Source organism: Peromyscus leucopus, chromosome 4 (assembly GCF_004664715.2).
Source record: "Peromyscus leucopus breed LL Stock chromosome 4, UCI_PerLeu_2.1, whole genome shotgun sequence".
NCBI classification, from domain to species: domain Eukaryota; kingdom Metazoa; phylum Chordata; class Mammalia; order Rodentia; family Cricetidae; genus Peromyscus; species Peromyscus leucopus.
In genome coordinates, this window is record NC_051066.1 from 61,992,265 (window position 1) to 62,007,702 (window position 15,438).

At 36.6% G+C, this 15,438-nt stretch overlaps 1 protein-coding gene across 1 annotated transcript; it reads left to right on the forward strand.

Moving 5' to 3' along the window:
- Nucleotides 1–5,417: 5,417 nt before the first annotated feature.
- Nucleotides 5,418–6,338, forward strand: LOC114710145 (olfactory receptor 1013). Its single transcript, XM_028894234.1, has one exon. The coding sequence runs from the start codon at nt 5,418–5,420 to the stop codon at nt 6,336–6,338; it is 921 nt and encodes a 306-aa protein (XP_028750067.1).
- The last annotated feature ends 9,100 nt before the right edge of the window (nt 6,339–15,438 follow it).

The following is a 15,438-nucleotide window of genomic DNA, read 5'->3' on the forward strand; positions in this document are numbered from 1 at the left end:
CCCACCACCCTGCTTAAATAATGTATTTATGTTTACAGTTCTCAAAAATAAAATAAGAACAGTTCCTGGCTAGGCCTCAGCTATATTATCCTTAAAGTTCTGTAGTCATTGCAAAGAGAAGCCCTCTTGATGAGAGCTGAAGACTACTTATCTGTGGGTATAATGACAAATGTTGAGATTATTGTTAGGGATTATGCTGATTTAGTAAAGCAGTAGATGTAGATTCTCCTCCAGTACCCATGACTTCACTAACATTTATTAGTTAGCTAGGTTTCTAGTACAAGGTATATTTTCCCACTTGTTGAGCAGGTCTTATGTCCAGGTAGAGAGTTGCTGGTTACTTGCCAAGGTATGAAGGCTACTACTCCACCTTTAAGGTTACTATGTCATGCTGATTAAAATACAGAGTTATGGAGCCCAGTTTATTGGTTACATCTACAAAACACTTCTGCACCTGAGGCTCAGGGAACATTGTGGAAGAAGGAGCTGAAAGTTTGTAAGAGCCAGAGATCTATCAGGTAGTTTACTGTGAGATTGTATCTTTTAGAAATATCAAAGGCTTCACTCATAAAGCCTCACCAACATGACTACCAAAACATGAGCTGAACAAAGATAACATCAATGGACATACTAAAGCAGACAGGGAAAGCCCATGGGGCCCTACACAAGGAACTATTGGCAACTGGGAAATCTGGGAAAGGGAGAGGAAGTCTACCTCAGCAAAGAGCACATCAATCAAACAAATGGGCTTTTCAAGACTTTTATTTTAGTCAGGCCTAAGTTTAGAAAGGAGATCTATCTATATGACTATAAAGTATCATCATGCATACTGAATAAGGACTTCTCAGTGTGACTGCTCCTGAGTCACCCATACTCCCACCAGTGACCTTGTAGCAATTGTCTCTAAGTAATCCCAACAGACTCATTGGTTCTCCAGGGTTAACTCTGAAACTGAACTTTGGTTTGTCATTGTGATCATATGAAGAGGGGTTAGAAATTCCTTAGTCCTCCCTCTCCCAGGGAGAAAATTCTCACAATAGATAGTAAATTCATTTGTTAATACTATTATGTCCCCATGATATTAAAAAATAAGAAAAATGTCATACATACAGAAACAATTTTTAGAAAAGATGGATTTGTGTAAAAAAATTAAAATGGTTGGATCTACATCTCCAGAGAGATTAAAGTGGATGGGTGGATGTTTTCACAATGGAAAAAGAAAACTAGAGCGCATTTACAAATTGTGAAGTTTCAAGTAAGATACTTAAGTACTGTGGCCCCTCAGTTATTCTGATCCAAGGGATATGTCTGGTTCTGGAGCTAGGCTAAGAGGGAGAGTGAAGGTAGAGGAGAGGTAAGAAAACAGAATGAGACAACACCTGGCAGTTAGCACTTTAATGAGTAAATCTCTTGGAACATAGAATGAGATGGGAAAAGATGGCCATTGATTCAGAGGAATTTGCAGATCAATACCACATTGTATGTATTCCCAAGCACATGGGCTTATAAATATCCAAGTATCTGCATGTATAAATATAGATATACACACAAATATAGCTTAAGTATATATATATATATTATAATATATATATATAATATATATATATATATTATATATAATTATATGTATTTATTTGAATTCATTACAAAAATACAGAATATGTACAGATTATAATTGAATGCATCCATTACTGAGGAACCTACCCCATATTATGTCATCTTTCTTTATCTTATTAAATAAAATTAAAGCAACATCATCAATGGACTCTTGATTAATTTTCTTGCTTGTCATTTCCCCAAGCTGCAAAACCATGAGGAATTCCATGAATATAAAACCTCTGGGATCAAAGGCTGTTATAAAGACCTGAAGTGGCTGATCAGAATGCTGGAATGAGGTGTCTGTGGAAAATTTGGTAAGTCGTACTCTACAAGTATCAATGGCAAATGAATTTTGTTTTATTCCCACAATGACTCTAGTTATTTGCATTCTACTACAGCTAGGGATCTAAGAAACCTTATTTCTCCTATTAATCCATTATTGCATACAATTTTATGAAACTTCTGCCAGCAAAATAAAAGGTTTAACTTCTCTTCTGTTTTTGATGAGAAAAGCAACTGCATGCTAAGGGAAGACAGAGAACCTGAGCTATGAAATTCACTCCCAATGAAAGGAGTGTCCTCTGGGATGGACTTCTCAAGTGGTGACCTGTTGCAAATACCTCCCAATCTTGGTGGGTGACAGAATGAGGTGTTTCTATGCCCCTGCTGAAACAATGAAAAACTCAGTTATTTCAGTTTATATTTTCCCAGAATGTCAGAAGATAAGGTGCTTTTGAAAAGGATGTCAGACAGCAGCTTGCCATAGCTGCAAAGTGGCCATGCTGAGGTTGTCCAGAGGAATATCTCTATGAAGAGAAACTTTACCTTTAACATGAAATTACTGCCAAGCCTCACTGGTTTCTATTATTGGATGAAATATTTGTGTGTGTGTGTGTGTGTGTGTGTGTGTGTGTGTGTGTGTGTGCATTCATGTGTGCTTATGTTGTGGATCTGAGTATGTTCTGTTTTGGAGATCCAAATAACTCAGGAATTAAGAAATTTGGGCCTCAAAAATTCATTATTATTTTGAAACAAGAAAGCTAAAAATAATAAGCTCAAGAAAGGATGAATGGTGCATGATTATAGGTAATTTGCATACAAGAAGGTTTGGAGAACAGAAGAAAACAATGAAATAAAAAGGTCAATTTTGTAGTTTTGAATCATCTGCATAATTATAAATCACTCTATATCCTTAAAATTATATGCCATCACTACCCAACTTGATATTAAATATCCACCATGAAATTGCTGTTATTAGAAGCTATTAGGTCATTTGATATTCTTTAAAAATATTTCTGTTAATTTTAACCACAATCTTATCTGTAACTTTTGTGTTATCACAGATGGAGGTATATTACATTACAGGGGAGGCAACTGATCATCTAAAGAATTGTTAGTTCATAAAGTTTACGAGGACACATACATTATTTTTTATCCTAAACTTCATATGAGGGTTCATGTTTCCTCTCAGAATGATTGCAAAATGTCAGCAAAATACATTTGTGTGAACATGCATTAGTTTATTTAACATTCATAACACTCTGATGTAGTCTGCTGCTGTTCTAATAACAATAGTGAATATTGCAGGTTTTTTTTTTTCACAGTATCACATATCATCAAGACTTGAGAAGCTTTAACTTTAACAATATGTCAGATGGTACTTATGCTCTCTGGAAGACCACTGGTTTATTGAATATTTTCCATGTGTTGACCCCTAGAATAAATAGTTCACTGTAAATTTTTATAGTATTCCTGTCTGACAGTTGCAACTATTATATCTGCTTTAGAAGTTATGAAGTTGGTGTATGGGAACTTAGCAACATGTATAAAACCTGATAAAACCTGGTGAGCATTGAGATGGACTTATATCCATCTAATTTTCATTTTGCAATCTCAGATCTCTGTCTAGTTTGCTCACTCTCTCACTGTGATCACATGTCATGTTAAAAACATGGATAGCAATAGTAAGTCACGGTGAAAGACAAGTGCTGTCCTAGTGTGAAATGCTTCCATCACAAATATTTAAAACATAATTTTTTCAAATTTCAGTGGCCATACTGTGAATACCAGATGTATCCCTCTGGGTTTTTTTTTTGTTTGTTTGTTTGTTTCTGTCTGTGAAGAACACAGGATGGTCAGACATTCTTAGGTTAAGAAATGTGAGATAAAAAACTAATCCCTTTTGGGTTAAATTCCATGATTGATCTTACCAGAGTGTGAATTTGGTTGATGTTCATATAACCTAAGAATTCCCAGGATGATCTCAAACTTGCTATACTGTTGAGGATGAACTAAAGCAGAATCTGCATGATTGTAATTACCTCTTAAGTTCCATGTTCTTCTTGAGCTGGCATCCTCTTTGGGGACACAGGCAGCAAAGTAGATTATTATTTTTTTATTTTGAAATTTGAAAAAAAAAGTATCTTGCTATAAAGTCCATATTGGCCAATGCATGATTTCCTTGTGTCAATATTCTGGAAGCTGAGATATAGGCATTTACTACCCCATATATTGAGATTTTTAAAAACAATAATGATTAGTACAACTTTTAAGAATGTTAATAAAAAAACCTACGGTCACCTGAGGTAACCTGGTTCATACTGTCTTTCAATATATCCCATGCCAGTCAGATCTGCTACATTTCTCCCTATCCCTCCACCTTCCTTTTGGGTTCTCCCTCCTGTGTCAGGGCAACTATTTTTCTTGCCTAGAATGTCCTTTCTCACATGCAACTGCTCACTGTCTACATGAAAACATGTTTCCTTCTTTGAATAAACCATGTTATCACACACAAAATATTACCCTCCTTGCTTTTTATCACAATCTTCTAATTTGAGCCACAATCAAATATGACAGTGATTTTACCTATTGCATTTGTTTACAAAGGTTTCATTTATTTCAGTAGCATATACATATTATATGTAAAGGCCCATGCCTGATTTCTGTTTTTTATGCTTGGTGCCTAGAATATCTGGAATTGAGACACACACACACTCCTGTGCTCACACATGCATGTGCAGTGGAGTGTGGACACCAGACATATATTTTGCAGACAGAGTTTTTAACTAATACAGGAGCTCACCAACTCAACAAGACTTACTGTTAAGTAAACAGAAGGATCCTCTTCTTTTCATCTGCCTACCACTGGTATTATAGCCATGTGACACTGTGCACTGAATTTTATACAGAAGATTTTATACTAAAATCTCAACTTGAGTATTCACTCCTGCATGACAAACACTTTAATGAGTAAGCAGTCTCCTTCAAGTTGAGAGTACATATTCTTGTTACAAAATTTACAAATGTAAGTTATAAGTAAGATGTATTTTTAAAGTGATATAGTAATAGCTGAAAGGATAAGCAAAGATTATGCTTGTCTGAATTTTTTGGTGTATGGGAAATTTAAGTATTTTATAGTTAGAATGCTTAGGGATCATCTCCTAGTTGTATGAAATTATAAGGTTATTTAGTCAAAATAATTAAGCACTGGTTATCTATTTTTTCTACTTGATAAGGAGAAATACAACACATACTTTATAGTTATTGGATAACTCAATCATCATTATTTTGCAAATGATAAGTTCTTTATATTATAAACTAATGTATAATATATAATAACCCAGAATCATTTTACTTACATTAAAATCTTTTTTATTTTTATCTTTTGAATTAAGCTACATGCTTCTAAATTCACAAAAAGTTTCATTAATTGTATTTTCATAACATTTATTTATTCAACATTTTTTTCATTTATTCAGTACAATCATTTATTCTGAAAATTCATTTTTCCTTCCTCTTAAGTTACATTCCTTTCATCCATGGAGCAGGATAATAATAATACAGTCAGTGAGTTCATCATGTTGGGATTCACAACAGACCCTGTGATGCAGAAGGTCTTGTTTGCAGTGTTTCTTGTTGTGTACACGTTGACTTTGCTGGGAAATAGCTCCCTCATTGTGTTGATCTGCAATGACTCCAGGCTCCATACACCCATGTATTTCTTCATTGGAAACCTATCATTCCTGGATCTTGGGTTGTCTTCTGTCTACACACCAAAGATCCTAGCGACATGCATTTCTGAAGACAAGAGCATCTCCTTTGCTGGCTGTGTGGCTCAATTCTTCTTCTCTGCTGCACTGGACTACACTGAGTGTTACCTTTTGGCTGCCATGGCTTATGACCACTATGTGGCCATCTCAAAGCCTCTTCTTTATTCACAAGCCATGCCCTTAAAGCTATGTATATTTTTTGTGGCAGCCTCATATCTGGGGGGTTTCATTAACTCTGTCATCATCACCAAAGACACGTTTGCCTTGACTTTCTGCAGTGACAATGTAATTGATGACTTTTTCTGTGATATCCCACCCCTGGTGAAGTTAGCCTGTGGCAAGAAGGACAGCTTCCAGTCTGTGTTGTTTTTCCTCTTGACTTCCAATGTCATCATCCCCATTGTGTTCATCTTGGCCTCTTATCTTTTCATCATTGCCACAATCCTGAGGATCCGCTCCACTCAGGGCCGCCTCAAGGCCTTCTCCACCTGCTCCTCCCACCTTATCTCTGTGACCTTGTACTATGGCTCCATTCTCTACATTTATGCTCGTCCCCGGTCCAGCTACTCTTTGGATAGGGACAAAATTGTTTCAACCTTTTACACAGTGGTTTTCCCCATGTTGAATCCGTTGATCTACAGTTTTAGGAATAAAGATGTGAAAGAGGCTCTGAATAAACTCCTCAAGTAAATCAAGATCATTTCCTTATAAGATGCACAGAAAATACTTTATCAGGTTATTCATGTTCCAGGAAAGATGTTGCTAATCATAGTACTATAAAGTAATGTAAAATCTATGTAGTTCAGCCATAAGACTTCTGGGTGTATGTACAAGCAGTCCAAACCAGCTTACTATAAAGATACCTGTGCACTCATGTTTATCACAGCAATATTGAAATAGCTGGGTTATGGAATCATTCCAGGTGTCTATCCACAGGTATATGGGAAAATTGTAATGTGTACAAGATAGCTTTTTACTCAGGCATAAGAAGGAACACAATTAACAAGTATTTTTTTATTTGCAGGAAAAATGGTGGAATTAGATAGCTTCATTAAGAGGAATAAACTAGTCTCACCACAACAAAATTTCTAAGCTTTCTCTCATTTTTTGAACCTAGTAAATAAATAGAAGAGTATTGATGCTAAAGTGGGACCATTGGGAATGGAATAGAAAGAGACAGAAACAGTAATAGAAGATATGTGTATGGTCAAGGCACGTTTTACATATCTATAGTGATGTTATGACTAAACTACTTTGTACAATTGTTATATGTTAATTAAAGTAGAAAGTAAACTTAGAATTAAAAAATAAAGATCTTGTGTAATGGGTGCATATTTCTATGTGGGTAAGTGTAGCAGGAATCTTAAAAGTTCTTATTAATAAAATCAAACCTGGGGCCAGTTATTGGGGTGAAATGCTGGATGGTCAGAGAGACAGAACAAGCCACAGCTAACCTCACCTGGCCAACTTCTCAGCTGATCTTGTTTCCTCAGACTGGAAGCCTCTGTGTCCTCATATCCAAATGGTTCTCAGCTGAACTGTGTTGCTCAAAACCTAAAATCTTAACCAGCCAAATGCTTCTAGTTTCTGGCCCTCATGCCTTATATACCCTTTTGCTTTCTACCACCATTCCCTGGGATTAAAGGCTCGCTTTCTGGGATTATAGGCATCAGTCACCATGCTTGGCTGTATCCTTGAACAGATGGATTTCTGCCTCTGGAATGCCAGGATTAAAGGCGTGTGCTACCACTGCCTATCCTCAGTATCTAGTGGCTTTTCTGTTCTCTGACCCCAGATAAGTTTATTAGGGTACACAATATTTTGGGGAACACAATACCACCACAAATAAGGGCACATCCTCTATATACATAAACACATGAGACAGGTGGATCCCAACAGTTCACTGGATAGCCAGCCTTGCTCAGATGTCAAGATTCCAGTAAATTAAGAGACTCTGGTTTCAAACAGCTATCTCATGCAGCGAGCTCAGGACCTGGTACCACTGCCTAGATGCCTCTCAAACAGATCAAGCCAATCAACTGTCTCACCTATTCAGAGGGCCTGATCCAGTTGGGGGCCCCTCAGCCTTTGGTTCATAGTTCATGCGTTTCCATTTGTTTGGCTATTTGTCCCTGTGCTTTATCCAACCTTGGTTTCAACAATTCTTGCTCATATAAACCCTCCTCTTTCTCGCTAGTCTATCGGGTCGATCTCAGTGCTTGGGGGTGGCCTTGATCTGGAGGTGGCGAGAATGGGGGATGGGCTGGGGGGAAGGGGGAGAACAAGGAAATATGTGGCTGTTATGTAGAACTGAATAGTATTGTAAAATAAAAAAAAAGAAAGAAAAAAAAAAAAGAGAGACTCTGTCTCCAAGTGATTAAGTAAAATTGGTAGAGGAGCACAGCTCATGTCCTGAATATGAAGCATGAACACAACCACTACACAATCATGTATATGTACCATACACATATATACCTCATATTACACATGGTACACAGAAATAAAAAATTAAAAAAAAGAGAGTTCTTGTTGAAACTACAAATTTTGTCCTTTTGTTTTTCTGTCTATATTAACATATGACTTTTATTCTAATAGATAAGGTTTGTAAACATACATTTATTATAAAAAGTATGTATGCTACATTGTCCTTTATGTTGATTGCTATGTTCATAGAGAAGTGGGAATAATTTATGAATAAATCAAAATTCATATACCATGGCTGCAAGCAAATAGAAATTGGTGTAGGCTACCACCTAAAGAAGAACAGCTGGGCTCCATAGCTAGCAAAAAATGTGTTTGTCTTGTGGGTCATGGTTCACCAATATTCTAGGAATATATACAAGATTGTACCAGTAATTGGAAAAAAAGTGGGCTGATGCTGAAAAATACATTGGTGCATTCCTTATCCACATTCTCTATCCCACTTCTTGCACAGCAAACTTTGAGCCTTCTTTCCACTCAAACCACATCTAGTTTGTGTTGGTCATCTAGTCTTGAGAATGGGGACCTTTGATTTGGTCCTCTGACCAAGCTGAGCTTAGTTGCATAATAAGAAACATTTAAAGCAATGTTGGTTAAAAAAAAATATATATGCATGCATATACATTTCCACAGACTCTCTGATTATATTCTTCATTTTATAGCCAGGTAAATCACATTTTGTTGACTAGTTCATGTAAAGAGGTTTTGTAAAGGAGACCCTATGGGAGTTTAGTTGAAAAAAAGTTTTACTAGATAAAATACTTTGTCTTTGGAAGGAATAAAGGAGACTTGATTCCACTTCAGTATGTGGTTTCAGAGAGTGGAATTTAGCTTAGTCAAAAGAATAAAATGATATTGTGTTGCCACATTATAACACTAGATAGTCTTCATTTAAGCACAATTCAAACTTTTTGTTACAAGTAAAATATTCCCATAGTTAATTCCATCAACTTTATTTTTAAAGGATCTCCAACCTGTGTCTCATGACAGATGCCTTTCAAGAGAACAGTGAGTCATTTGCTAGATTTTGTGAGATTTCTGAGCAGTCACCTTCATAGAATCTCTGCAAATTAAGTAGTGTGTCTAGTTCTATTATTTTAAACCATATTTTATTTTATGTTCAGTAATATAATTTAAATAGTAAGTGGGCAGTATAATAGAATAATTTGATATGCTTTTAAACAGAAAATAAGAGGAAAATTTTCACATTCTAAACCTTCTCTGGAGAACAATTTTTTTTAATGATCGCTTTTCCTAAATGAGCCCATCTGAAAAATGTATTCAGTGACTACTCATGTCCAATTCCTATTGCACTATTGTTCTATATAATTAAAAAGAAAGTTCAACTTTCATAATAATTGAATGAAAGAAATAGCACATGTTGGATTCTTTTTGAATGCAAAAATTGTTCTTACTACTTTAATGATCAGAAAGTTGAACTTTAAAAACTAGCATCAAGATAACAAAACAAAGCCATGCTTTTCAGACAAGCAAACCTGGACACCACCCCAGCCACAAAACCTTTGACCTACACTCTCTTTTGCCTGCAAAATGTGCAGGGGCAATGGTGGTGCAGAACTTGTGAAAGTGGCCAATCAATATTTGGTTTAACTTGAAGCCTACACCATGAGAGGGAGCCCATGCCCTACACTGCCTGGATGGCCAGGAACAAGAGACTGGAGAGCGGAGAGACTTAAGAGGAGAACCAAACACGACTGGAAAAAAATCGAAGAAATTATTCCTAATTTTATTCTGCTGTATTCATAAATTGGTGCCTTGTTCAGTCATCATCAGAGATACTTCCTCTGGCAGAAAACAGGGAGCTGGTGCAGAAACCCAAAGCTATACATTACACACAGAGAAAGCTATGCTTCATGTCTTCAACAGATCCCTCCCCTTGCAGGGAATCCTGCAGAAGAGCAGCAGGAAAGATGGCAGGAGTTAGGGGGGAGAACGTGGCCCACTGAATCAACTAAGCAGGGATCATGTGGGCTCACAGAGACTGAAGAACAAGCACAGCACCTTCGAGCTCTACACCAGTATTTCTGCATATGTTATGCCTGTTGACTTGATGTTTTGTGGAACTCCTAAAAGTGGGCACAGGTATATGTGTATCGCTGACTCTTTTGTTTGCTCTTGTCACTGTTTTCGGTGGAGTGAAGGGAGAGGAAACAGTAGTTGAGATATATTGTATGAGAGAAGAGAAGAATCTATTTTCAATAATAAGAAAGAAACCCTTAAAAAATATGGCAAGGATTATACTAGAAGAAAAAAGCTTCATATTCTTTTCTACTATCCCAACAAATTCTATAGATTCTACAACTGCAGGACTGTCCTCCCGAGTGCATTCTATGAAGAAACCTGAAAGAATATTGATTCCTCACTCATTTGTAGATTATAATTTCCCAGTGAAACTATTGCCCTTGGAGCCCTAGGATAAGTGACAGGAGAGGAGGAATGTCATGGTTGAATAGTGGCAGATTAGGCAACCCATACTGATCACTTACAAATCCTTATTTCTGTTCTTCCCAAATTTTTAGTGTAATGATCCATACAAAGTTTATGTATCTCTCCCAAACCACTGTATACCTAAGATTGGCCTTGAAGTGAAGTTCTGTCTCTACCTCCCAACTACAGGAATTACCGACATGAAGATCCCATTCTTTTAATAGTCCATACTGTCACAGTTATATTCCATACCACAAGAGTTGGACTCAGTGCCCTGCACTCCACTTGTGTTTCATGCTGTGATGTCACCAGCTATAGGTTTGGCACATGACTTGGCTTAAGTGTTCAATTTCTAGGGACCCTCTTGACATTAATTATTGTATCAGTGACAGCCCTTCTTAGAATCAAATGTCCTGCTTGCAATTGACAAGTTAAGGAGGATTTAATAATACACAAAAATGTAAAGGGAGCATAGGAAACAGAGTATAATGGGATAGCTTAATTTTTGGCCACAGAATTTGACTATCTCTAGGCCTATAAGGCGAGAGGGGAGGAGAGTGAAAGAGGATGAAGAGAAGGGAGAGAGAGAGAGAGAGAGAGAGAGAGAGAGAGAGAGAGAGAGAGAGAGACAGAGACAGAGACACAGAGACATAGACAGAGAGACAGAAAGAGAAAGAGGGAGAGAGGGAAGGAGGGAGAGAGATAGAGACAGAGAGAAAGAGGGAGGGAGGAAGGTGGGGGAGAGAGGAGAGAGGAGAGAGGAGAGGAGAGAGAGCGAGGGATTGGTGAGGGAAACTGTGCAGAGGATTGCATCCAGACATAAATGTGACCCTTCAATGATCCTGTCTGAGCCCCTGGGAATAAGAACTTTCACCTCAGAGTCCATTATTTCTCATGTATTTACCTATTTAATTGGTACAATTTTCTAGATTGATCTCGTGAGGTAGTGAGAAGATGTATTGATCTAGAGCAGTGGTTCTCAACCTTCATAATATTGTGACCTTTTAATACAGTTCCTCAGGTTGTGGTGACCGCTGACTATAAAATTATTTTCATTGTTCCTTCATAACTATAATTTTTATATTTTTATTAACCGTAACATAAATATTTTGGAGGTTTGCCAAAGGGATCACAATCCACAGATTGAGAACCACTGAACTAGAGGAAGTGGAAGATACCAGCACCCTGAAGAAATATGTGTGCTACTCTGTTTAAATATATTCAAATGCCTACACTGAACTATATGCGATTGATTACAACCATGAACATTTTTTGAAACCAGTAAACAGTACAGGTTGTTGAAAAATATGAGTGAATACACTCCTCAGTTGGGAATCAGTTTCTAAATAAAACCTTCCCTAGTCTCACTGAGATAGACCCAACTTCAACACACAGCTTTACTTCATTGCTTTTCATTCCCTAGGCTACCAATCCACAAAGAGTTTCCTATCTGAGTCTCTTGGGATTAAATATCTAATATAAAAGATCTTGAACTAGCTGGATGAATTTTGGAGTATTAGAAGGAGATATTTTCTTCATGGTAAGTAGCATGGTACCTATCATTAGAGTCTTATAAGTTTTATTTTGCTTTCTTAATGCCTCGACACTTGTTTGTTTTTTGTTGTGAGAGGAATGGCAAAGGTTTCTTTTCATATGCCTCTGTCATTCTGTAGCAATGTGTAGGCTTTCTGAGCTAAAAGGGCATTTAGTTCCCCCTGTGTGTGGACATAGAGGATAGTTTACGTGAAGGGAATAGATAGAAAACTATAACTGACTTTAGATGGTAGGATTATGTACTGAGACCCGCTTAGCAAGGAGCTCAGCTGAGAAGGCTGTCTCACATGCTGCACTAGACAACAGGTTAGTGTTTCTAAACTCAGATTCAGAGGAAATCATAAAACATTTAAATTACTTTTAACTTATTTTTGTTTTTCGGGAGGCAAGAATACATGAATGGTTTTTGAAAGAATGCTAGATAGCAGATATCTCTGTCAGGCTTGTCATATTAGATGGTCTTATTAGATTGACCAGAAGAGTGTTCCCCCCTTCCATTCTTTCCTCTTATCTTCCCTCCTTCCCTTCCTTTCTTCCTTTATCCCCATCTATGCCTTCCTTCCTCCCTCCCTCCCTCCCTCCCTCCCTCCCTCCTCCCTCCTCCCTCCCTTCCTTCCTTCCTCCTTCCTTCTCAACTTCTTAAATTATTTAGGACAGGTTCATGTGTACTACTATGTTTAAATATACTCAATTTACAGTGAACCATATGCTGGTTTGGGACTTGCTACATAGTTGAGGACAATACTTACTACCCTTCAGGTGCCAGGATTATAGACACATGCCACCCTCAGCAGGCAATGTCTCTTTACTTCTAGTCAACTGTCAGCCTGTGACTTGATGTCACTAATGAACCCTTAAGAAAATCAAAATTAAATAGTTGCTGTTTTATTCCCTATTCTTGTGTTGTGGTTTTGAACATTTTTTATTGCTGAGATCTAGACTGTTGAGATTCTCAGTCATTTTGACCATCATAGCTCACAATTTTATGTATAAACTAATCAGATAAATGGCAGAAATAAGCCATAAAAGATGTGGGTCATAAGTATGAACAATTTGAAGTCATAAGTATGAATAAACTGAAGTCATAAATAAAATGTGATTGGGCCATAGAAATATAGGACCAAATAGAGAGAATAATAGCAAAGGAAAAATGGAAAAATTGAATATTGACTCTTGAATGCTTATTATAATATTAGTTTTATAATAAATTATATGACATGAACCAACACTAGCTACTTAACACATAATATCTATTACTCATCTGATATTTTTAAATACAATGTATCTATTAACTAGTGCCATAATTTTATAGGAAGTACATTAATACAATGGAGAAGTGCATTATATTACAGATAAGGAAACTGAAACTGATTATCCTGAGGATAACTAGGTTTCCAAAGGTAACCAAGTTGTACAGAGTTAATATCAGAATTTTACCTAGGGCTGTCTGACCACACATCTCTGGATGTGGAGAATGTGCTCTCTCCAAAATTATATAACCACTAATAATATGCTCTCTGGACACACATTTATTAAATCTTAATAAGCCTATAAAATAAGACTTCTGCCATCCTTATAATAATGAGCAATATCACTATATTTCTCTCAATAGTGTGTGAAGTCAGTTTTCATCAGAAATGTCTCAGGCTACTTGAGCAAGAGGAGATTCCATAAACCACTACTTAGTGAACTTTACCATCTTGGGGTGAGACTCAGTGAGTTTTCCTCAGCCACATCTTGTGCTGCCTATGCCTTAGAATTAGGGACTGCTAATGAATGTCTGTCTTGTATTGATTCTTTTAGTAGCTTGGCTTTGCTTGTTTTTATTTGTTCTTATTTGTCTTTTAAAAATATTTTATTCATTCTTTGACAATTTCATACATGCTGTATAAAATGTATCCTGATCATATATACTTCAAATTTACTTCTTCCTCTCTCCTCAGACCCTCTACCCAATACCCCTTCCACCATTATGTCATTAAAAAATTAACTCACTGAGTCCATTTAGTACTGCCCACATGTGCTTGGGTATGGGTCCACCCACTGGATCTGGATAACCTAACAGGGGCCATACTCTTGAAGAAAATGGACTCTCCCTTTCCAAGAAGACATCTGCTATCTTTGGTTTCTTCATCTAGGGACTTTTTAGATGTATTAATTGATTTTGATCATACCTCTTTATGGTTTTAATTTTTCATACAAAATATTTTGATAACATTTTTCTATTTCTGACTCCTCTCAGATTCTCCACACCTCCCTGCCAACGTAGCTTCATATTCATTTAATCTCTCCAAAACAAAAAGGAAAAAAAAAGAAAATCAAAAGAACTCAAAAACTGTTAAGACAAAAAGTTTATGTTGTTTTTCAAAATTACAGCAGCCCTATGCTGAAGTTGAAATAATCATTTGTATTTTACAAGAGAGATTGTTGAAGCATAAGAGAACTAAATGATGTATATAAGGTAATGACATATATAAGGTAATAACGTATATAAGATAATGACGTGTATAAGGTAATGACATATATAAGGTTAGCTGAGCTCTAGAGAAATGAACTGAGGTTTTGGACTAGTGTTTGCAGTCTCACTGCTAGGTTTATTTTCCCGGTCTCATTGTCGCTAACTCTAAAGTAGAAAACTAATAGCTCTTCAGTCTGAAAGGTGGTGTGATACTCAAGAAGAACTTCACAACCCCACAGTATTTGAAAAAATAATTCTGCTCATTAAGGTGGCCATCTGAATTCTGTAGCTACTCTTTGGATTTTCTGATATCTATTTCTAAAGAATATAGGATACTCATATGTTTAATTATGACATTGGATATTGGATAAGAAACAATTAATTTAGGGCTTATGGCATGATTAGATATGACTAGAATGAGGATTTGATTGAAATTCTTCTTGAATCTGTTCATCCTCTCAGGAAACATGATTCATGGACTTTGTAAAAGACACAGAACAGCGAGCAGTGAAAAACAGTTAGTGAAACATGCCCTTCGTGTGTTGGTGTCCTCCCTAGTGAGGACAGACACCAAACTATATGATTAATTGGTTTTGTGGTTGGTTATTTGTTGAGTGTTCTATAGAAGAAAAGAAAAACATGGAAGGAAGTGAAAAGCATTTGGGGTGTGAGGTATGTATCCAATTACAGATCTCCTCAATTCCACAACTCCCTTCACATCACATATGTATGAGCAATCATAATGGACAAAATAAATTTCTTAGCAGAGTGGGCATCCAGTGAAAGTATTTTGACTTTTAAATCCCTTTGACCCACAGATACAGTAAGCCTGTGTAAATTGTTGTGCCT